Genomic DNA, 21,979 nt, shown 5'->3' on the forward strand with positions numbered 1-21,979 from the left:
CTTGGGTCTTCTGAAAGAACAGTATGCACTCTTATTTGCCAAGGCATCTCTCCAACCCCTTGGTCTGTGTTTTCCTAATTAGACAATTACTGCTTGGGTACTAGATTTTTCAGCAAACTAGCCGTCTGTTTGTGAGATGGGGATTCGCAGGCTACAAAGGAGAAAGATGCACAGGTTACAGTCAGCAGGCACAGTCTGACACACCGAGCATCCATGAGACAAGTCTAGTAACAGCTGGGTCTGCCTTGCCCTCCCCCTTCTCTCCTTCTCTCTCTCTCTTTCTTTCTCTCTTCCCTCCTTTTCTTTCTTCTCTCTCTTTCTCTCTCTCTCTCTCTCTCTTGTTTTCATTATGCCATGCCAATTTTGCTCTTTGTTTTTTTTTTTTTTATTAAGACATCGAATTCCCCTTTAATCTGTATGGATTTTCTTTTATTGGGCACAGTTCCCAACCAAAGAGTCTTTAAAATTGTTGGTGGCCACATATTCCTACTTTTTCCCTCTTCTTCCTTTCTTTGTGTGTGTGTGTGTGTGTGTGTTTTGTTTGTTTGTTTTTGTTCTTGAGACAAGGTCTCATTCACCATGCAGCCATGGCTGGCCTAGAACTCACGTAGATCAGGTTGGCCTGGAACTCATAGAGATCCACCTGCTTATGTCTCCGGAGTGATGAGATTAAAGGTACGTGCCACCACACCCAGCCCAATTTTCTTTTATGTGGTGTTAATTCATTATATAGTATTTTCCATTCTCACTGATGACCATTGATTTGCTGTCCAACCCTAGAGTTCATAATCACCGCAGATATGAAAAAATTTGTGAGCTAGAAGTCAACAAACAGGCTTGTTTTTCTTTCCAAACTCTGGTATATATCCCACCATGTACCCTGGTTAGATGACCTCTTGCTTCCGTCTAGGATGGAAAGGGCCCAGTGCACCACAGCTCAGTATGTGATATTTAGAACACAGCTAGATGACCCATTCTGATGGAACCCATGCCCTTTGGTATAGGAGACCCTCTGAGAGCCGTCTTTGATACTAAGAGGGAGCCTGGGCCAGGCCTGGACAGTTCAACAGTCCTGGAGGTGCATAGCTGTCACTGAGTTGGCTCTCATCACAGCATGGAAACCTTAGGGACACACACATGTCTGAAATTGTCTAACTTGGAGGTGGGGCACACAGCAGGGTAGTAGAGAACAGCTTTTGCACTCACCTGCCCTGGCTGCTCACACGCTGTCTGGTATCTGGCTTGCTGGCACAGTTCTTTGACCCTCTCATATTTGGGCAAGTGGTTTGACTGTTGGATATTCTTGCTGGATTCCTCCTTCTTTCGTAAAAATTTCCTTCAACAGAAAGGGGAAATCCTCTTACTGATGAGCACCCCCATTACTCACCCCCCCTCCCAGGTCCCGAATTCCCTCCTCCCTATCACAGCAACTCTGCATTCCTTCTGATGGGACTGCACAGATGTGCCCTGCTATCTGTGGGAGCTCAGTGCAGGCCGAGCCCTTTGTAACAAGTGAGGTGCTGTGAGGATGTAGAACCAGCTCAGCTCTGTATAAATACTCAAAGTTTGCTGGTGATGACACACTCCTTTAATCCTGGTGCTAGGGAGCCAGAGGCTGGCGGGTCTCTGTGAGTTCGAGGCCAGCCTCATCTACAGAGTGAGTTCCAGGACAGCCAGGGCTACATAGATAAACCCTGTCTCAAAAAAACCCAAACCAACCAAACCAAACTAAACCAACCAAAGAAACAAAATCCCTACAGGTTCTCTTTGTAAATAAACAATTGCATTAATGAAATTCTCCCTCTCTCAATTTATACAAAGAGAAAAACAAAGCAATGCATTTTACAAAACAGATACCCCAAAAGTGGCTATGTAAAGAATTACAATGGCACTAATGCACGTAAGTTAATAGAAATGTATACAAGTCCTTATAAAAAGAAGAGGAAAAAGACATATCCAGCAGCGTACAGGCAAGGCTGGCTGTTGACTTGCTAAGAGCCTGGGCTGAGAAGTGTCATGGAGACTCTGTACCCACGGAGAGACTCCAGTTCCATCTTAGGACAATCTAGCTTTAAGAGTTCTACTGTAGTAATAATGATTGCTGCCTGGCCAAGAACAGACAATCAGTGATTCAGACTGTGGGGTCAGGGACATGGCCCAGCAGGTAAGTGCTTGGTGAGCATGACTGACAGCTGAGCTTGGTCTCCAGAAACTATGACAGCAGAGAACTGACAAATCTGTCCTTTGATCTTCATAGGTGTGCCATGTGCACACTCACTTATAAATAAAATAAAAGGTAAAACAGTAAAATCAGACGTGCAACTGGGTTTGTGAAATCTGCATGCTTCGTAAGCCAAAATAAGAAGCAGGAAGAAAAATACTGCCCACTAGGACTAATTCCCAGAAGCACCCAGGAACCAATAATTACCCTCTTTCCACTAGGAACGTATCACGCCAAATTTTGGCCTTCTTGTTTGTTCGAAACCTGAAAGCAAAATAATAATATTTACTGTTAGCATCTGGATGTCTTCCCAAATGGATCTGTGCTAACAGTTTATTTAAAGAAACACCTCCTGCTTCCCACAGACCATGATTGCGTAGCCATCAATGTGCAATTCACGAACAGCCGAGAAAGGCTGAGTCCGTAGGAATTCTCATGGGGAAAGCTTATTTGACCGCCATGGTTTTCAGCACTGGTTGGCTTTGCTTACCAGCGGGAGCTTGGTATATTTGGGGCTGGTTGAGAGAGGACATGCAGACACACCTGTTACCTGGCTTTTCCAGGTCTAGAAGTTTGAGGACAGACTTGCCATCGATATCAGGGGGAGTGTCGAGCCCTGCAATACCCAGGATGGTGGGGGCTAGGTCAATGTTCAGGACAATCTGGGGGACTCTGTAAAGAGACAGGTGGTTCAGAGTATACATTAAGCAGGCAGCACACATCCACAGAGATTTTTTCTTTTCACAGCCACGACTCATCCACCTTCAAGATTCTCCTCCCTCTCATCTGCTCCCCTAGAGAGAAGTGAGTGGTAGGCAGCAATGGGCTTTCGAGAGGTCAGGGCTGGAGAGATGTCCTCTAACCATTGTGTATTGTGTGTATTGAACACATGGCCAGGTAAGATGGGTATTGGTACCGGGTACTTCTAAATGTTTTCATTATTGTTTTTAATCGTGTGTGTGTATGTGTGTGTGTGTGTGTGTGTGTGTGAGAGAGAGAGAGAGAGAGAGAGAGAGAGATGCTTCTTCTAAAAAGTGATATTCCAGGACTACTCCTGAATTAAGCTGAAAAGTAAATATTGTGAGGAACCACAGTTTTTAGTTTGCCTGATGACTAAGACCTTCTTCAATGAACAAACCTACTACAGATGCCTACACCCAGATGGTTTCTAATGAATTTTAAGGATTAACTTTACGGTGTCATACAAAGAAAAGTCTCCTTATGGCATTTATGTTCCTGATTTCCCTAGCCCAGCCTCTCTTTGGTCTCTTACTGGCATCACATAGTCTCTTGTTTGCTTTCATACACCGTACGTTCCACCTCCCACTCCCTGTAGTGATCTTAATAGACACGGGACCTTCCTCAGAGAACCCGGTTTCCTCCCGTCATCTTATCCCAGCAGCAGGAAAGATCCTGCACACAAAATTCACAGTCCTGGGCTCTGGGCTACAACGATGCCACTTCCAGCATCAAGAATTCTCAGAGACCAAACACTAAGCAGAGTCAGGGGAACCCTGCAGAAGAGGAGGAAGGATTGTAGGACCCAGAGGGGTCAGAAGAACAGGGCCCACAGAGTCAACCGAGCAGGCATCACAGAGACGGAAGTGATGGCATGGGGCCGGTGCGGGTCCGAGCTTGGTCCTCTGCATACACACTGTGCTTGCTTAGCTGTGGGGGACTCCCCGCAGTGGGAGTGTGTGAGCGGGTGCTGTCTCTGATTTTCTTTTGGCCTGCTCCTGGGACCCTGTTTTTCCTCCTACTGGGTTGCCTCATGCAACCTCGATGTAAGGGTGTGTACCTAATCTTCCTGCATCCTGTTAGGCCATGTGTCATTGATGTCCCTTGGAGGCCTGCTCTTTTCTCGAGGGTAATGGAGGAGCAGTGTCTCTGGTAGAGACAGGGAAGAGGATGCTGGGACAAGCAGAGGGAGGGCAAACTGCCATCAGGGGTGCATTGTTTTAGAAAAGAGTAAGTAAATAGAAAAAAGATGGGGCCAGGGAGAATTCTTCGGCAGGTTCTCATTCTGTCTGTCGGTCTGGTTTCTTGATTTTGCTTGAGTCTGTGGTAGACGATATTTGGAATTCTACTCCCAAATTTTGTCTCTTACCATTTCTGTAATTCTCAATACACATGATCTCATTGACAAAGCAAGTCAATATGGTAGACAAAGGACATGGACACCTGTGACTGTGATGAGGCTATTAGTGGAGAAAGGGATACAGGGCTAGTCTAAGTGACAGAAACAACTCATTTAAGTCTCTTTTATCTTAAAGGAAAGCCAGCCATTTTAACCCTTAATTAAAAGCTAAGAGGATGACTTTGGACTTTATAAAAATTGACATCAGACCTCTGATTCAGAGAGGGGTAGTGTTCTCCAAGAGCACATTCTGGCCATGTACATAGGGCAAACAAACAAACAAACAAAAACATGGCCTCTTCTCAGTTTGAGAGAACCAGTCACTGATACTTCAAACAGTTCAGCTGAGTTCCTCGGTGGCGGGGAAGGTAAATTACCATCTCATGTGCCTTCCTTTTTAGTTCCGGGTGGAAAGAAGCCAGGCACAGAGATTAGGATCTAACTTATCTTGGGTGCGCAGGAGCTGTGACAGCTCCGCGATGCAGAGGAATACGTACATCGACCCTGGTTCTATGCTTGGACCACGAATAAAGAAAGGCACGCGGATGTCGAAGTCATACGGCATGGATTTCCCCTTGACCAGTCCGAACTGTCCAATGTGGTACCCGTGGTCAGCAGTGTAGATGATGTAAGTGTTGTCCAGCTCGCCTGTCTCCACAAGCATGTTGTGTAGCTGCAACAGAGCACAGGACAAGTCAAACCAGGTGTGACGTGGGAGGTGACATGCCTGGGCTATGCCACCACTTCCCTGGGAGGACTTGGCTGGCCTAGAACTCACAGAGTTCCACCTGCCCTGCCTCCTGGGTGCTGAGATTAAAGATGTGCACCACCAATGCCTGACTCTCATCATTTTTCAAAAGCCAAGAGTTGCTTTAGTAAGGCTGGCAAACAGGGACATCATCCACATTGGGGAAATATCCTATAGTACAGTCAAAACATAACTTTATTTTAAATAACTTTATTTAAATCTAGCACATTCTGCTTACAGAATTTGTTTCCTGTTTGCTAAACAAGCAAACAACAAAACATGTCATGAAACTCTAGATTTCACTTTGAAAAATCTATGATTAAAGCAAAATTTAACTTCATCACTCCTTTATTTAGTTATAAGGGTAAAGAAGGCCCAATCTGGGCAGATCCAGTCTTCTTTAAAAAGCCATAAAATATGATCATTCTTGACTCCCATTTTTACACAGCAAACATTAACTGGAGTTGATTTGTTGCAGTTTGCATTGGACTTTTACCACAATCGTCCCCAGTCCCTGTTGCATGATATCAAACATTACAGTAAACCTGCTTTGATCACTGACATGATTTGTTTAATTTCTGAAAGCAGTGAAGGGTATGGATGGACCCTGATTTGTGATACTTTGATTTTTCTGTCCTTCGTCACTGACACCTTAAGAATAAAACTGGAAGAAGCAGGATAAGGGGACAGGGACATGGATGTCACTAAGCACACTTGTTTCTCTCTTTTAACACAATGTTAGGAAACAAAAACTGGGTAGACTAGAACGGATCTACGAGAGGAAGTTGGATGAAAACATGTCACCGAGGGGTTGGTGGCCTTACCCTTTCTACAGAGTCATCAACTGACATCAGAGTCTGGAGTCGTTTTCTCTGGAGGACATTGGTGAACTCCATGTGTATGGGCAGCATGGGACCCGTATACTGCATGATCCAGTGTTTGTCCATGTTCGGTGCATAATTATAGCTTGGAGTTCTGAAAACATGCAGGAAGCAATCTTAGTATATATACATATATACATTTTTTTACAAAAACTTAGTGACTTTGGGAAACATTTCAAGTTAAAGGCTGTGAAATATTCACTTCTGAAAGATAACTTAGTCACTGCTAAAGTGTTTTACTTCTCTCTAGCATTGTGAGATCTCTTGGTGTTTTGAGACTGTCTGCAGCCTTCACCATCCCAAACAGTACACATCCTCTGTAGGTATGTAAATTCACACCGATAATACTTGGACTGAACATGCAATTAATTCAAGTTCATCTGGGTCCCACGAATAAAATGTGTAAGCAGCATATGATGATGAGGATGTGCAGAAAGGAATGGCTTTGGGATGATGTTAGCTCACGAAATGTTTGTTGCTAAAGAGCCTAATAATAAAGTCACTATGCTATGTGGGTTGAGGATACCTCACAGTCTTAGTACACTATCTCTTATGATAATCTCTCTGATCACTTGTGCATCTTCAAGAGATTAGCTTGTTCTTCATGTTGTATATAAAAACTGTTAGTTAAATTATATTTGCTGGAATTATAACCAAGACTATGTCTTCAATTTTCACATTTACCAATAAATCACTTGCTTCATAGAGAAACCAGCAGGGGTTGAGGAGAAGGGTTTTGTTAGTTACAGAGAAGCGAGCCCTTCTGCTGTATGTAGAATAGGCTTGTTTATGCCTGCATTTAACGGGTTGCAGAGATCAGTGGCATCAGCTACACAGCCCTGGGGATGCAAATGGCCGCTCACAAAAGTCTTCTCTGATTCCCACAGATGCTACCATCTCATGTTCCTGAGGCACAGGCCTGTGTTAGCAAGATTCTTTTGTGTTTGTTTGTTTTGCTTTGTGTATCCCTGGCTGTCCTAGTACCTACTTTGTAGATTGGGCTGGCCTTGAACTCAGAGATTGGCTTGATCTGTCTTCCGAGTGCTAGAATTAAATTTGTGTGCTACCACTGCCTAGCATTATAGCAAGATTCCTATACCAAGACACTATTACTCATTCATTCAAGCCTTCTCTTCACATGCTATTAAAAGATCACAGGGGTGTTTACTGGAAAGTATTACACAACTTATTATACATTTTAACTAATTTGATTGTCTCAGCTCTTTTGGTTAATGTATTTATTATCCCTAATAATCTGTTGCTTTATAGATGAAGAAACCAAGGCAGGTAAATAACTCTCATAGCAAAAATGGTAGAATCATGTCTGGATTTTCACAGCTCACATACTTAAACAACATGAACCAAGGGACAAGCAAGGGATGCTCCCTTTTGAATTCGCAAGCTACCAGTCTCACAGAGAAAGCCGCCGACTGTATTGATTGGGGCATCTGTTTACCTGTCTCTGTTTTGGGGGTAGAAGATAAAGAAGTCTGAAGGGGAGTCAGGAGGCATCAGCGAGTAGCACGCTGATTCTGTAGCAATGGGCACTTCCCATACGGCGCTTGCATGTTTGCACTTGGGATGCTCTTGTGCACACCAAGCAACAACATCCGCTTTTCACCGTTTCTCCGGCCAGGAGGGCTGCAGAGCCCATTCACACCATAGAAAGTCCAAAGTGGCAGGCAGCAAGTATCATCTTGTTACCTGGTAACCCTCATGGTCACTACTTAAGCTCTGAAGGTACCATCCCCAGAAGCACAGCGATGCTTGGTTAGAGGGCTGGAGTACCCACTAAAGGGACCACCTGGGAGAGGAAAGGGAGCCCTAAATTTTCACGTGTATGAATGGGTGCAGGACACTCCTCGAAGAATTGCTAGAACACAGGTTTGCGAGTTTTCCTCCACAAGCCAGTAAGCAAATTCTTTTCATGTAAACATCTAGGTTTGCAACAATGCCATAATATTAAACTGCAGATTCTTCGCATGCCATCTACTATTCTTTTCAAGGGAAACGGACCTTCTCTCCTTTCCCTTTGTGAGACTATGTCAAAAAGGAACGTCCAACACTAGTGTTTGTTGCCCACCAGAGAAATGATTCTGGAGCCAACTGGTCCAGATCTTTTTCCTTGGAAGGATTCCTCCTTGCTAGGAACGGGCCGCAGTGGGAAGGGGGCGCCCGCACCGACTGGAGTCTGTCTCTCTCATTGTCTATGCAGCACTCCGTGTTACAAACAGGATTAGATTTAGAAGCCCAGAAGGGCAGAGGGGCTTTAAAATCCCCATGCAAAGGTTTCGCACCCACTGGAGGCGAGGGTAGGAGGTCAGAGAAAGACAGCGCATTGACCATGAAAGGTCTCCTAGCCATTTACCAATTGTGGCCCCAAAGGGGGTACAGCTGTAAGAGATTACACAGGGGTTCTGCATAATACGAATCCTCCACTCACCGCCTTTGAAGTTAGGTCGGCTTAATTTAAAAATAAATCTAGTTGACTTTTTTAAGACCACAAAACCTCAACGCAAATAAAAATTACAATTGGGAACCGACACGCAGGCTCACAGTGGGCAAATTACATCTTCCACCAGCTACCTTGATGTGCTCGGTTCAGCCCCACCTCACTTTGAGGAGCCGGGAAGCGTGGAGCAAATTACAAGCCTCAAATTGGACTCCTGGATTTACCGAAGGACATATGTTAAATCTGGCTTATATTAAAAGGGGGAGTTCAGGGCCTGTTGTCAAAGCTGTCCACCCCTCCCCCTGTAGTTTGCTGACTTTCTCAATGTGGGAGATGACCTCCAGCTTGGAGGGTGACATTCCAGGTGGGATCGCAGCGGGCAGCAGGGATCTGGGGCATGCGTTTACTGGCAAGGCTGCCCCACCCCCAAGAACAACAGCGCTTCAGGGATCTGCAAGCGGATGGTCCAGGGTTCCAGCACTGACAATATTGCTGAAAAGTGATCATTTGCCAAAGCCTGTGGCTGCCTCCTGCCGAGCTCTGCCAAATTCCTTGAAGACCAGCCTTCTGTCCCCCAGTGATAATGAAGGCTTGCTTGCCTGTGGACTGACTTCAACTGGCCGGAAGAGGGCCTGGAGCTGTCAGTGGGACTGCTTGACAGAGAGAAGTGGAGAGAGAATTCCTTGGAAACAGGAAAGGTGTGTTCACTTGTTCATGATGCTTGGGAGTCAGATCTAATTCTTTGTCCCAGTTTTGCGATGTGCTACTATGTGATTCTGTGATATGTGATTCTGGAGAGTTATTTTTTAGGGGGGGTGGGCAGCGGGTGGTGACTCAGTTTCTCTATCTATATGGTGGGAATAATGGCTGTGCAGAACTTCTTATACAGACGGCTGAGAGACTTTAGTGACTCCTGAACACAGCTTCTGGGGTCCCCGTTCTGCTCTTGCTTACAGGTAGCCAGGCTAGCTCACCAGGGTGTTCCAGGCTAGCCCACTGGGACATCCTACTCCCCTTAGACAAAGGAGAAAGTAAAATGCCCAGAAGGGTAGCTCTAGGCCACCGGCCCATCTGATGTCACACTGACCCAAGCTCCCAAGCACAGAGGTCCCCAAACTGCAGCTGTTACTTAAAATCCAGACCATGAAGGATCAGGTCACCATTTCTGAGTTTCTCTTCCTCCAGAACAAGACAAAATAAAGCAAGAACAACAAAAACAAACAAACAAAATAGGTCCCAACTCTGGCCGGGTAAAATTTCTGCCCTCAAAACGAGCGTTTTAAGCAGATCTGCAGATCTCAGAAACACACGGGTAGCTCTGCACAGACTTCCTGGGCTGTATTTGCCTGAAGAGGCTCCCTGCATGCCGTTTTCCCTCCAGCCCTGCTGTTTTTGGGTTCCTTGCTCAGGACAGCTTCACAGCCCTGGCTGCACACAAGCTTCTTTAGTATGACAGTTTATTTAGGGGGTTGAGTCACTCCTGGGTGTTACTTGTCAAGAAAAGAAGGACAAAGGGTCCTGAAAAGCCAACAATGTCACCTTTCTCTTTAGTGGGTAGGTATTTTTAAAAAAGGGCGAGTCTTAGTAGCCAAGAAATAGCTTCAAGAAATGCATGTGTTGTCTATTAAATCCATATTGGGGAATTGTGGACTTCATGGTTCCTTTTGAATATTGATGGCTTTTGCTGTCGTTTCTGCGCAAATATATCCCTTTTGTTGATGTGTTGAACATCTGCTTTCTTTATTTGTTTTTGAGTCACAAGCACCACCAACAAAAAAGACACTGATAGCATCTCACAGTGAGTGGTAAGGCAGGTCTCAGCGCTCAGCACTGCCCATGCTACAGGCCTAGGACGCACTTGCAAAGCATCACATTGGAAACTCTATGCTCATTCTCGAAAGCCACACCAGCTTCAATTTCATTCAAATTGAATTTACTTAATTGACTTGCTGGAGATATGCCCCACCTGACTTTAAATATCTTTAGGCAGATAAACATTTGCACACATGCAGAGTAAGAGCAAATGACCTTGATTATAGGAATACAATAAAAACAGTGGATTGTTTAATGATGCTGGAAGTGCCAATTGGAATTATGCAGATATGTAAGACCCACTCTGATATTTACTGTGGCTGTGGCATGAACTGAGACATGGCCTGGTATAGTGGGACAAGCAAATGGGACAAGGCAATCTGACACCTGATTCCAACTTTGTCCCAAACTATTCACGTGTTCTGAACAAAGTCATTTAGACTCTCATTAGATCAAACAAATGGGACTTCACTGTTTTACAAAACTAAAAAAAAAAAAAAAAAAAAAAAAAAAAAAGGGAACTAAGAAAATGTCCAGTTGCTCTTCGACCTCTTAAAATGTACTCTTGAAGAATCCCCTGGCATCTTTAAAAATATTTTCCTTTCTGCTAGCTGGAGAGGTCAATGTGATTCATTTGGTAAACAGAATTTAATTTTACAACTAAGTGAGGATCCAGGCTCCTCTCCCTAGGAGCTAAAGGGAGGTGCTTTGTCTCTGCTTTGGGGTAAAGCTGCTAGGACAGGATTCATAGAGTGGCCCTGTGGTCGTGCCCTTCTGGAGACTTGCAGCTAAGTTCAGGAACTTGGGTACACAGGGTTTCATCACAAAGTAGGAAGAACAGAGTAGTTCTGCAGAGAAGAGCAATTCTGCCCAAACTGTTTACGTTTATGAAGTCTTTAAAAGTTTTATCTTCAGAAGCGTAACTTTTAATTTTTTTTTTTTTTTTTTGTGGAAGGGATAAAAATACAAATTCTTGTTAAGCCAACAAACTATACAAATTTTATTGTGTTTTTAAATTATGTGTGTGTGTGCCTGTGTAAGCATGGGAGTACAGGTGCCTTCTGAGGCCATGAGGGAAATTAAGAGCTCAGAGGTGGAGTTACAGGCAATTAAGAGCTGCTTGATATGGGTGCTGGGTCTGATGGGAAAAGCTATTGACATTGAGTTTTCTCGGCCTCAAAACTAGCTATTTCCTTACAGATCTCTCTCTCCCTCCCTCTCTCTCTCTCTCATATGGAAGAAACAACTACTGAACCATCAGAGTTGATGGGGTACAGTGGGTAGGATGCATTTCTGGAAAGCTTATTGGGGCGCCTGCCTAGTGAAGGGCTTCATGATAAAGAGTTTTATGTGGATTTCCCTGTTAAAGCTTTTCTTGAATTTATTGGAGGCTAAGACAGGCCGAGCTACTGTCTGATTAAACAGGACCCCCATGCGGACAAGGGAGCGATACTCGGCTCCTATTCATAGTTGGGAGGCATAACCTCTCCCCTCAGTTTGTAAAGCCAGTGTGCGGATTTTGAATGGGCCTCTCTCTTTGTCAGAGAAGCAAACACCATGGAAACTTGATCCAGTCCCCCCAGTGTAAGAGGGTCAGATAGCCATGGCCGGGGCTGAATGAAAGGGAGCTGGTGATGTTTGGCCACCTAGGAAGACCTGAAGCAAAATGTCCACATGACTAACTTCCTGCACCGGAGGAGAGCCTACATCTCCATGCTGTTTCCACAGGGCCTGCCAGACATTTCTGCAGAGGACTTTGCGGCTAAAGGCATTGCTAATGTTTTCACTAAGGAAGCCCCAGGCATTCAGTAGCTCTATGCATCACAATCTGCCTCTTGTCTTGAATTTGTTTCGCTCCTTTTGTTGAAGGACTGAACCCTGAACCTGGGCATTCATTCCCTCCCTTCCTCTAGCAGCAGCCAGGGAGACCTTTGCAAGAAGGCAGCCAGGAACTCAAGGCTTCCCTGGCCTGTTGGAGGCATGCAAGTCTATCTCTACATGCTGGCTGTCCACTACCCCCAAGATTAGCCACAAGTAGTTGAATTTTCCCACCTGGCACTTGCCCAGAGCAAAATTGTATGTCTAGAAAAGATGACAGCCCAGACCTATTCTTTTTCGAATGGCCAGGTGTGAGAGGTCCATCACAGTGAAGTCTTAACTTGTCAAGGGATTTACCCTGTCACCAGGGGCAAGTGTGGACTTATTCCTCTGTCGACTCTCTTGAAATTTTGAGTTTGACAGCATTAAATTATATCATTTGTGGGTCAGTCTTTGACATTTGCATACAGCCGATCTTAATAGAGAGGATCAATAAGAACGAACACCAACAGAGCGACTTCTCTGTGTGTGGGAACATTACCTCTGTGACTTCTCTAAGTTTTGCTTATGACATCACATCAAAGAGACTCATTTATTTCCACTTACAGACAGAAGAGTTCACAGAGGCTTTGAGGCTAAAGAAACTGCCCCTGGCCTTAAGGGACAGGCGAGACAGGCCTGAGCACTTTCATTCTGCCAGGTTTTGCTTCATTGGATCAATGCTAAGGGCACACACAGATGGCTAGTCACGAATAGAAACCTTTCCCATGTGGAAGTGATCAGGTCCACTCATGTGTTCTTACTACCCTACTTATGTATAGACTCACTGAGGTCCCCGAAATTTTGCAACCATTTTCCCTTTAAGCTTTATCTCATATCGTTTTATTTGTAGCCTGTCCTACGGCTCTTAGATCATGTATTAGACCAGCGGTTGTCAACCTTCCTAATGCTGAGACTCTTCAATACAGTTCCTCATGCTGTGGTGACCTCCAATCATAAAATTATTTTCATTGCTACTTCCTAACTGTAATTTTGCTACTGTTATGAACCATGATTTATATATATATATGGAGATAGAGGTTTGCCCAGGGGGTCAGGAACCACAGGGTGAGAACCACTGTCTTAGATGATCACTGTGCTATACTCTGTCCCTGAAGTTATCTACCTTGGCTGTAGAGTCTCCTGCAAACATTTCCCCCTTCCTCCCAGGGCCACCCTGAATGCCTGTTAGTCCCTTCCCCCAGGGTTCTTTGGTGCTGAGCCTGTTGCTCTGAACCTGACACTTCTGGCCCTCTAGGGCTGTGACTACCTGGACACTTACCATCATCCCTGTAAAACTTGGATCTGGGCAAATTTACTATAAACCTTTTAAGTTTTATAGAGCATGTCACAGCCCCGCTTGGCTGGTGGATCCCAAATATGCATAACGAATATACATAATGAATGAGCATGGTTGTGTTTCAGTATAAGCTTATGAATACATGCTGGATTTGGGACACCCCCCCCCTAGTTCATTGGTGTTTGAGGGGTACCCATTGGGCCTTTCGTAACTTCCTTAATCTGTGCTGTATGATAACCTTATATATATATATATATATAGTTTCTAGTGTTAGAATCCAAGGCGCACTCTTCCGAGCTACCTCCCTCCAGTCCCACCCCAACTCCTCTCCATGTGCACTTACTGTTACCTGTTGCTTACTGAATTTGTAACTGAGCTACAACCGGGAGCCACCTGCTGAGAGGCCTGTTCCCAAATCCACCTGAAGAGTCAGTAACAAGGGAAGGATTCTGGCCATATAGTTGAGTTCAAAACTGGGCCAAACTGCCCGGTTGCTGAAGCAACTGTCTCATGTGTCTCCACTTTTCATGCAATAAATATCTGCATCCTTCTGGCACGGGAGGTGACCCACTTTGCTTCTTATTTATTATTAATTTCTGTTCTAAGTGAGCTCTGACCTCTTTCCTGTTAGTCTTGGTCCTGTGACTGAGGAAGGCCAGAGACAGAAAGATACTAAGAATGGAAAGAAACCTTTCTCCCAGGAACCCAATGCCTGACGATTCCGTCAACAGTCTCTTCTCCATCCCCAAGGCTCTTTCTGTCTGGGATCTCGTTTAGAAGAGCCAGGCAGGGGCAGCGTTTAAGCGCAACTGGCCCATGAATGCCCTTCCGAGGTCTGTGTTAAAGGTGCCTTTGGAATTGGGGTTGCTTTCAGCAGCCCGGGTCCCAGCTGCTCTCTGTGGAAGGCTGCATATTGGGCATAAAGGTTAGGAGAAACCCTGTCGACAGAGTCAACAACAAAATCACGTTCTTTGCTGCCAAGGCACCTAGACTTTTCCAGCCCTGGCCAGTGAGGGTTATAGCACACTGCAGCTCTGTTCTCTCCCTCAGGGGCCTCCCCTGAGCATCCTCACCCCCTCCTCACAAGATGAAATGTTAGGTTATTTGAAAGCCGTGACCTGAGAGGGCCTCCCAGGCAAGCTACTCCAGTTGCCTTCTGCATTGGCCTAATTCTACATCTGCAGCCATGCTGCTCCCGTGTTCCCCAAGAAAGAAAATAAAGTTACAGCAGAGAGGGAGCCGCGCTGGTGGCTCCGAACAGCAGAGCGTTCCCACCCATTAGTCCTATTAGGTCGTACTCCAGAACATCATTTACAACACAGGAAGGAACTCTAGGTGAAACAACCTCCCCTCGCACCCCCGTTTTCCTGGCGTGAGCCTCTTCGTTTAGCCACTGGCAGATAGATACTGGGAACGCGATTCCCAATCACAGCCCCCAGCACTTTGCGGTAAGCCTGGAGGCTCTGCCTACCCTGTGCTGTCCGCCTGGATTTTCTCATCCTGACAGCACGGGGCTGGCATTTAGCCACTGGGCTATGCAGAGTGGGAGGAAGTTGGGTGAAGAGGAGGCTAAGTTGGGGAGCACAGACAGGGGTGCATTGTTGGCTTTGTTACTCACATGTGTTGGGAGGCATTGGGGTACAGGTTTGAAAATTGTGGGGCGGAGTCTTCAGGGCCGTGGGGCGCTGCGTGGCTGACCACCATCATAACGGGCCTATGGGGATACATTCTCTTAGACATTTTGAAGTAATTAATGCTCTCGTTAGTGATTAAGTCTGTGAAGTAGTCCTGAAACATACATTTGACACAAAACAAAAATTACAAAAGGTGACATTCAAGATCACATTTGAACACTGCTCTCCTCAGAATCTACACACTGAGTATAGTATAGAGGTTAGGTCTAACCAGGAGAGGAAAGAGAGCCTCCCAAGGAGCCAACCACCTTCAGGGACAGAGAAATAGCCATGGCTATTCATTGTTAGGGTAGCTGGCTTAGCAACAAGCAGGGGAAAAGATAATTTAGCAACTAGGGAAGAAACGAGACAGGCTGTGTTTGGCTAAGATAATGATTAAAACAGGCAATATATATTTAAGAACCTATGAAAAACCCGAAATTTATCTCATACTCAGATTTCATTGATTTAATTTGTTGGCAAAACATTTAATTATTCCAAGGGCGGGAAACATCCACACCCACTTCACATTCACAGCTTCAGAACACACACACACACACACACACACACACTCTCTCTCTCTCTCTTTCTCTCTCTCTCTCTCCTTTCCAACAGTCTTTGACACCTAATCAGCCGTGAGAATGAGCAGGTTGCACTGATTTAATATTTTGAGAGAATCATGATTACTTTGTTCTCCTTAGGACAACGGGGAATAAAAGGTTAATAGCTTGAACAAGGAGCATGAAAAGCATCCCCGCAGATCGAAAGTGATAGCAATGTCAATTAGTGTGCATGGCATGCATCATTTGCTTGCAAAGATTTTGTCCCCAGCCAGGGAAATGACCCAGGATCCATGAGTGGTTGAACCATCCCAAGCTGAGTTTTCTTGTCTTTTACAATGAGGACATGGCTCAAATTTGCCTTCGAGGTCCCTGCCAACTCAACTCTCAACTTTGATGTCCAGAAGCCTTTCAACAGTGTGAGTGAGTTCGTTTGTGTTCATTGTTTTCAGGATGGCAGGAAGACCCAGCCTTACACTTTAAGACTTTCTGAGTCCATTGTGCTCTCATGAGGCCAGGCACAAAGACACAGCAAAGCCCAAAATGTAACCTAGTCCCTGTTCTCATTCTGCCCAGTGCCCAAGCCTGTTGAAACAGGTTGCTAGGTCCAGCTGAACTTTTGCTATTTCTACAAAAATGAAATGGGTATGTCCAGGAGGAAAGAGAATATTTTAGAAACATTACCATGCTGAAATTAAAGATATTCTTCCCTCCACTTTTACGATCTCAATTTTTCATAATTTAAGTTAGTAATCATAAAGAGGCTCTTTGTGATTTTTGTTGTTTTGTGCCTTAGATGAGGTCTCACCAAGTATTCCTCGTTGGCTTGCACTCACTAAGTTGCCCAAACTGGCTCAAATTCTACATCCATCTGCCCCCGCCTCCTAAGAGCTGGGCTCCCAGACCTCACCACTATGTCTGGCTTTCTTTTGTAAACTTTAAAATCTAGGATGTGCTTGCTTGGGAATCATGGGTTGTTTCTAGAGATTGATTTGGACATCCTAAGACTGACAGCATAGACTGCTCTAAACTCTCTCTGCCGTGGGGCAGATAGATGTCCTGCTTGGTTGGAGTAAAAACAAATAACAGTGTCCCAGAGTTCCCGGCTGCACGGGTCTGTTCTTATTTTCACGGGGAAGGCTGAAACCACCCACAAAATACACTTTCGACCACTGAAAAGCAAACAGTACAAGATGCACATTTGATTATGCGGACTAACTCCCGATGGAGGGGAAACAAAACAGCGCAAGACTAAGAAGAGGGGTATGATTTTCTGGATGGCACTTTCATCAAAGGCTGATTGCTTTCATCCTAACGAGGGAGAAGGAAAAAAGGCTCGCCAGACAAAAGCGCCGAGCCTTAGAGTCTTTCTTGTCTGGGGTTGGAAATTGCCTTACAATTTCTCATTCGGACATTGTGAGAACACAGAGAGCCCATCTTGCCGATAGTTTAAGTCCCTGGAAGTGCCGCCCCTCCCATTATGCACAAAAGCAGATTGATGCAGTTTTGCACTGGAAATTACCTTTGCATAATCAAATCCATGTTTTTCTTTGATGCCGTTGCGACAAACAGTGTAATTATAGAAACGAGAATTCTTGATTAATCCAAGCCATTCTCGCCACCCAGGAGGGATGTAGCTGCCATTATATTCATTGAGGTATTTTCCAAAAAAGGCTGCAATGAGAAACGGAAGATTATTTTTCTCACGTGAGATGATTAATCATAAACAAGGGAAGAGATATGAAATTAGGGCTTGAAAGGTGATGGCGAAGTGAAAATTCATCAGCGAAGAGCACTGTCAAAGCACTAACCCTCTGCACATTCTTCAGGCTGTGTCAAAAGTGACAGCCACCCCCCTTTGCTTTTAAATAAACGTGAGGAGAACTGAATACATGGATTATAATGACCATAACACTTTTGGGGATCTGCCTTGTAGGGCCAGCCTGGAGTCAATGCAGAATATACCCTTTTGTTGAGCTGACGGAATAAACTAGGAAATAGGCGGCGAGGGAATCAGCTGTGACTGTGGTGTCCGCACTGGGACACTGAGAGCTAGTCTTCGTGACAAAATTCGGTTTTTTTGAGTGGTGAGTCACAGAAAAGTTAATCTTGCTTTTCACATAGCCACACAGCAAAGTTTTGTCTTTTAATGGAAACTTTCTACTCTGTGGGGTTTTTTTCTTTTCATGTCTTGTTATCGTTTTATTGTTATTTGTTTATTCATGTATGTATGTATTATGTATGTATGTGTTTTTGGAGGCAGGGTCTGGCTATGTGGCCTAGACTCGCCTTGAACTGTCAGTCTTTCTGTGTTTGTCTCTGTGTGTACCTTCAAAGTGCTAAGACGATAAGATTATAGCCATGAATCTCCACGCCTATTTTTGCCTCACCTTGCGGTCTGCCCACCATCCCTGGACAGTACAGAGTTCCACCATTTCTAGCCATGACCATGGCGATGGCCCTTCCTTCCACGTAATCCTTCCTCTACAAAGGACTCCTTCAAGTCTGTTATTTGTTCTTGCTATTGCCTTTAGAACAGCCTCCCAGTTTTCGGTGTCTTTGTGTTAGTGGAGTGTGAAAAAATGTAGTCAGGATTTCAGATGCGGCATCACCCACCCAACTCACTACAGGAGAGCCGGGGGCCCAGGGCGCAGCACCCAGAGCTGGAGAACAAGTTTGTCTGATCCCTTTGGAGCTTCCTGTCGTCGAGATCATCTCTAATCATCCCTGGTTGCTTTGGACATTACATTTCTTGGCCATGCTCTGATGAACTGGGTTTCCAATCAATTCTGTTCCATGTATGCTGTTCATTCTCTAAAGTGAACTTGATTCTCAGGTCCATGTTACCGTGCCAATGTCTTGGCCATAAGCACTGAATTGTATCCCTCCTTTGCTAATGGCCTTCTAGACCCTTCTTTTCTTGTATACCATCACCATTTGCCTTCCCTGATGTTTAGGGAGGCGGTTGGAGTTGGAAGATGGGTAGAAAGGTAAGGAAGATTAGATTACGGACTATAGCTATTAGTGTGTGTGGTTGTCGTAGATGCCCCTCTAAGACACTTAGAAAAATGTGTATTAACTATCTGAAGAGAAGGGACTTCGTTTTCTCTCAGTAATAGTAACTATAAAATATTCTGATGCCTAGAGAAATTGAATCTTAGTTAGTAGAGTGAATGATGTATTCATGGCCATTTTAACATCTGTGGCAAGATTTCATTGTAATTATTACGGATATGATTGAGAACTGGGCTAAATCGTGATTTATACATTTGTATATATAATTCTGGTTTGCTCAGATACAGTGAAGACATCACTCTTTCTGTCTCTTTTTATCCCAGGGTCCAGTGTATTCCCAGTATGCTGTGGTTCAATAAACATATGTGATATTTCATGTTTATGCCCCTAACAAAAGTCCATGACATCATAATCCAAACAGGTGGTTATATTAGCTTGTCTTATCTTAGAAGAAGCTAAAATTAATTAAGTCCTTTACTGAGAATGCATAAATAAGCATGCTACAAGTAAAATTAATCTTATGTAAAAAAAAAAAAAATAGGAGGCTAGGTCAGGCTGTGATGGTGCATGACTTTAATCCCAGCCCTCGGGAGGTAGAGGCAAGCAGATCTTTGTGAGTTCAAGGCCAACTTACAGATCGAGTTCCAGGGCAAGCTCCAAACCTACATAGAGATACCCTATCCTGAAAAACCGAGGGGGGGGGATGTTAGAAAATAGGTAATTTAATGTAAATTAATTTATCACAGAAAAAAAGTATACTGCAAAGTCAAGTATACGTGTCTGTAGTAGGGGCTTAGACAGGATAGCTTGGCTTGAGGATGGGGCTTACGACCAGTCTAGGCACCAGAGTTAGACACCAGTCCACAGTCAATTACTTAAACAATTCATGGCAGAACGCAACTAAATATTACCCCTGCCTCTTATGGCACAAAACAGAACGGATGTGTCTAAAATTCAGCTCCTGTGAGTAGGTAATGTCAGCGAGCATAGCAGAACTGCCATGTAATTTCGGGCTGGGAAAGAAAACTATATGTTGGAAAACTGGCCTGAGTCCTTCAAATAGCTCAACAGCAGAGGAGGCCCTGGCCACAACCTCAACTTTGCTTCTGTCCCTTCCAATCAATGTAGCCCCGCAACCAGGGTTGATATGTTTTTTTTTTTAACCTTACAGGCTAAGTTCTATTTTAACAGCTATCCCGTCACTTGCTTCTTGTTTGTGGTAGATAATCCATGGCCTTCTCACTTCACTCCTCCGGACTAAGTGCAATAGACATAGTGTTTTTTGTTTTTTGTTTTTGTTTTTTTCCCCCTTCTTGGACATTTGAGCTCTGGCAGACTCACATTTTCCATGAGTAAAGTTAGAAACGTTTAGGCTATAACCAGTCCAAAAATACACCTAAGTTCCGAAAGAGGAAAATCATGTCATACAAGGGTAAATATAATATTGGATCAATTCATGTAAGTCCACGTATCCTGGATGCCTCCCAAAATAAGCTTCTCAGTAATTTGTCTTCCTGGAGTTGTCTTTCATAAAACGTATTGCACTTTGCATTCCCCTCTAGATGGATATTTATGTGTTATGTTATTTCAGTTTCCTTCACTATTTTTTTCTTGAGTCTACAGTTGAGCAGCCCAAACCATACGTTCATAATTAGGAAAGCAGCAACTGGTTTAGTGTCTTGTAATCTTCTGCCCCACCCCCTGAAGTTTGCAGCCACTGTTCTCAGTTAGATCACTAACTATTGATACAACGATGGCCTTATTTCCTGGGATACTTCTGTCTTTCCCATCAGAGATTACTTTCAGTTGCACAGGCCTTCAACGACATTGTGATGCTTAAGTCAAACCAAGGATCTCATGCACGCTAGACGAAACACTCTTTCCCTGACACACATCTCAGCCACCTGAGTGAATCTTACGCTTTTTCTGCTCTAAGTGTTTTCAAGGGTCTTTGCTTCTATGAAGGGATTCCTTACAAATGGGAGGGTTATCCCTTACTATGAATTCTGTCATTGCCTATGTGTCTCAGTTTTGGAAAGATGCTGCCTTTAGACTCAGCCTTTGTTTCTAGGAGCTGACCTGATGTCCCTGGAGAAAATCCCACGCTACAGCACAATTGTTGGGGTGCAGAGAATAACACACAGTCTTTATTGGGGTGCTTTACGGTTGGTGCTCACAGCTTTGTCCCAGACCCTAACATTTCTGAGCTGAGCCCTGTTCTCCTTTGCCAAGCTCTGGTGCCAGCTCTATCCCCAAGGACATTCCTCTCTCATAGGAATAAATTTGTTTCTGGGAAAAATAAGAGATTAGATTCAGCGATGACCGTATATGGTGGCACATACTTATGCCAACACTCAGAGGCTGAGGGGTTAGAGGTCAGCCTGTACTATAAAGCAAACAAAAACTCTTAAATAAAAGATCTCTGGTTTTGGCCATTGTAATGCAGGGTGAGTATGATGTGACTCGATTAAAACAAATACAAGTGCATACATTGCCACCTACAAGCAAATGGTTGACTTCCATGCTGGTGACCCAGTGAACTCGGCAAGGGATTCTTCCCAAGTTTGCTTTTGCTATCAGGAAGCTTCTTCCCTTGCAACCTTTCCACAGCGTGTACTTTATGAGCCAAACTTCCCCGTCACTTTAGGTAGACGCTATCATTTGTAATCAGGACTCCCCATTCCCTTGAGAGACAGGATCTGTTCTGCATCCTGCTGTACTCTGCGTGTCTGTAAGGCACTTTGGAACAAGGCAGGAGACAAAAACATGCACAGGAATATGTTCCTAGACACAGGCGGGCACAACAGCACATGCCTATAATCCCGGCACTCTGCAGGTACAGGAAGGATGATCCAAAGTTCAAAGTGCTGAGTGGGAGGTGAGCCCAGACTATAGGAGACCTTGTCTTAAAAGACAGACAACAAACGGATCCTGGAAACTGTGAGGTCAGGCATTCTGGGCTCCATCGACCATTGATGGATGGCTTTTTGCCCTTTGACAATAAGTCCTCGTGGGCCTTGGTTTCTTCATTAGCACTCCAGCCTCCCTCCAGCTTTCTTAGAACCATGCAAGACAACTAAAGTGCCCAGGACAGAGTGGGCAAGCTGTAGAAGCCCAACCTCTTCTTCCTCACCTTCCTGGGTTATCTCTGAAGAAATCAACACCCAGGTGCTGATGCTGCTCTAATCCCCACCCTTAGAGTCCCAGTCTTCCCAGATTCAGAGCCCGGGAGCACCAAAGGCTCAGATTTCACGCGCTTCTGTGAGCAGGTCCCATTTGGTGGTTACAGTAAGGAACCAGGCAGGCACTGGGGGACTGTTTGA

The 21,979-nt window shown here is 44.7% G+C and overlaps 1 protein-coding gene across 1 annotated transcript in view; it reads right to left on the minus strand.

The window, feature by feature from the left end:
* Sulf1 (sulfatase 1) overlaps positions 1-21,979 on the minus strand; it is a 125,612-nt gene that overhangs the window by 32,744 nt on the left and 70,889 nt on the right. Inside the window, exons 6-12 of the mRNA XM_051197007.1 lie at positions 17,164-17,315; positions 15,027-15,196; positions 5,931-6,081; positions 4,856-5,031; positions 2,765-2,893; positions 2,429-2,485; positions 1,207-1,336 (exon numbers count right to left, since the gene is read on the minus strand). Of these exons, the coding sequence (XP_051052964.1) occupies positions 1,207-1,336; positions 2,429-2,485; positions 2,765-2,893; positions 4,856-5,031; positions 5,931-6,081; positions 15,027-15,196; positions 17,164-17,315 (965 nt within the window). The remainder of the gene's footprint in view (positions 1-1,206; positions 1,337-2,428; positions 2,486-2,764; positions 2,894-4,855; positions 5,032-5,930; positions 6,082-15,026; positions 15,197-17,163; positions 17,316-21,979) is intronic.

Source organism: Phodopus roborovskii, unplaced genomic scaffold (genome assembly GCF_943737965.1).
Source record: "Phodopus roborovskii unplaced genomic scaffold, PHOROB, whole genome shotgun sequence".
In the NCBI taxonomy this organism is placed as follows: Eukaryota; Metazoa; Chordata; class Mammalia; order Rodentia; family Cricetidae; genus Phodopus; species Phodopus roborovskii.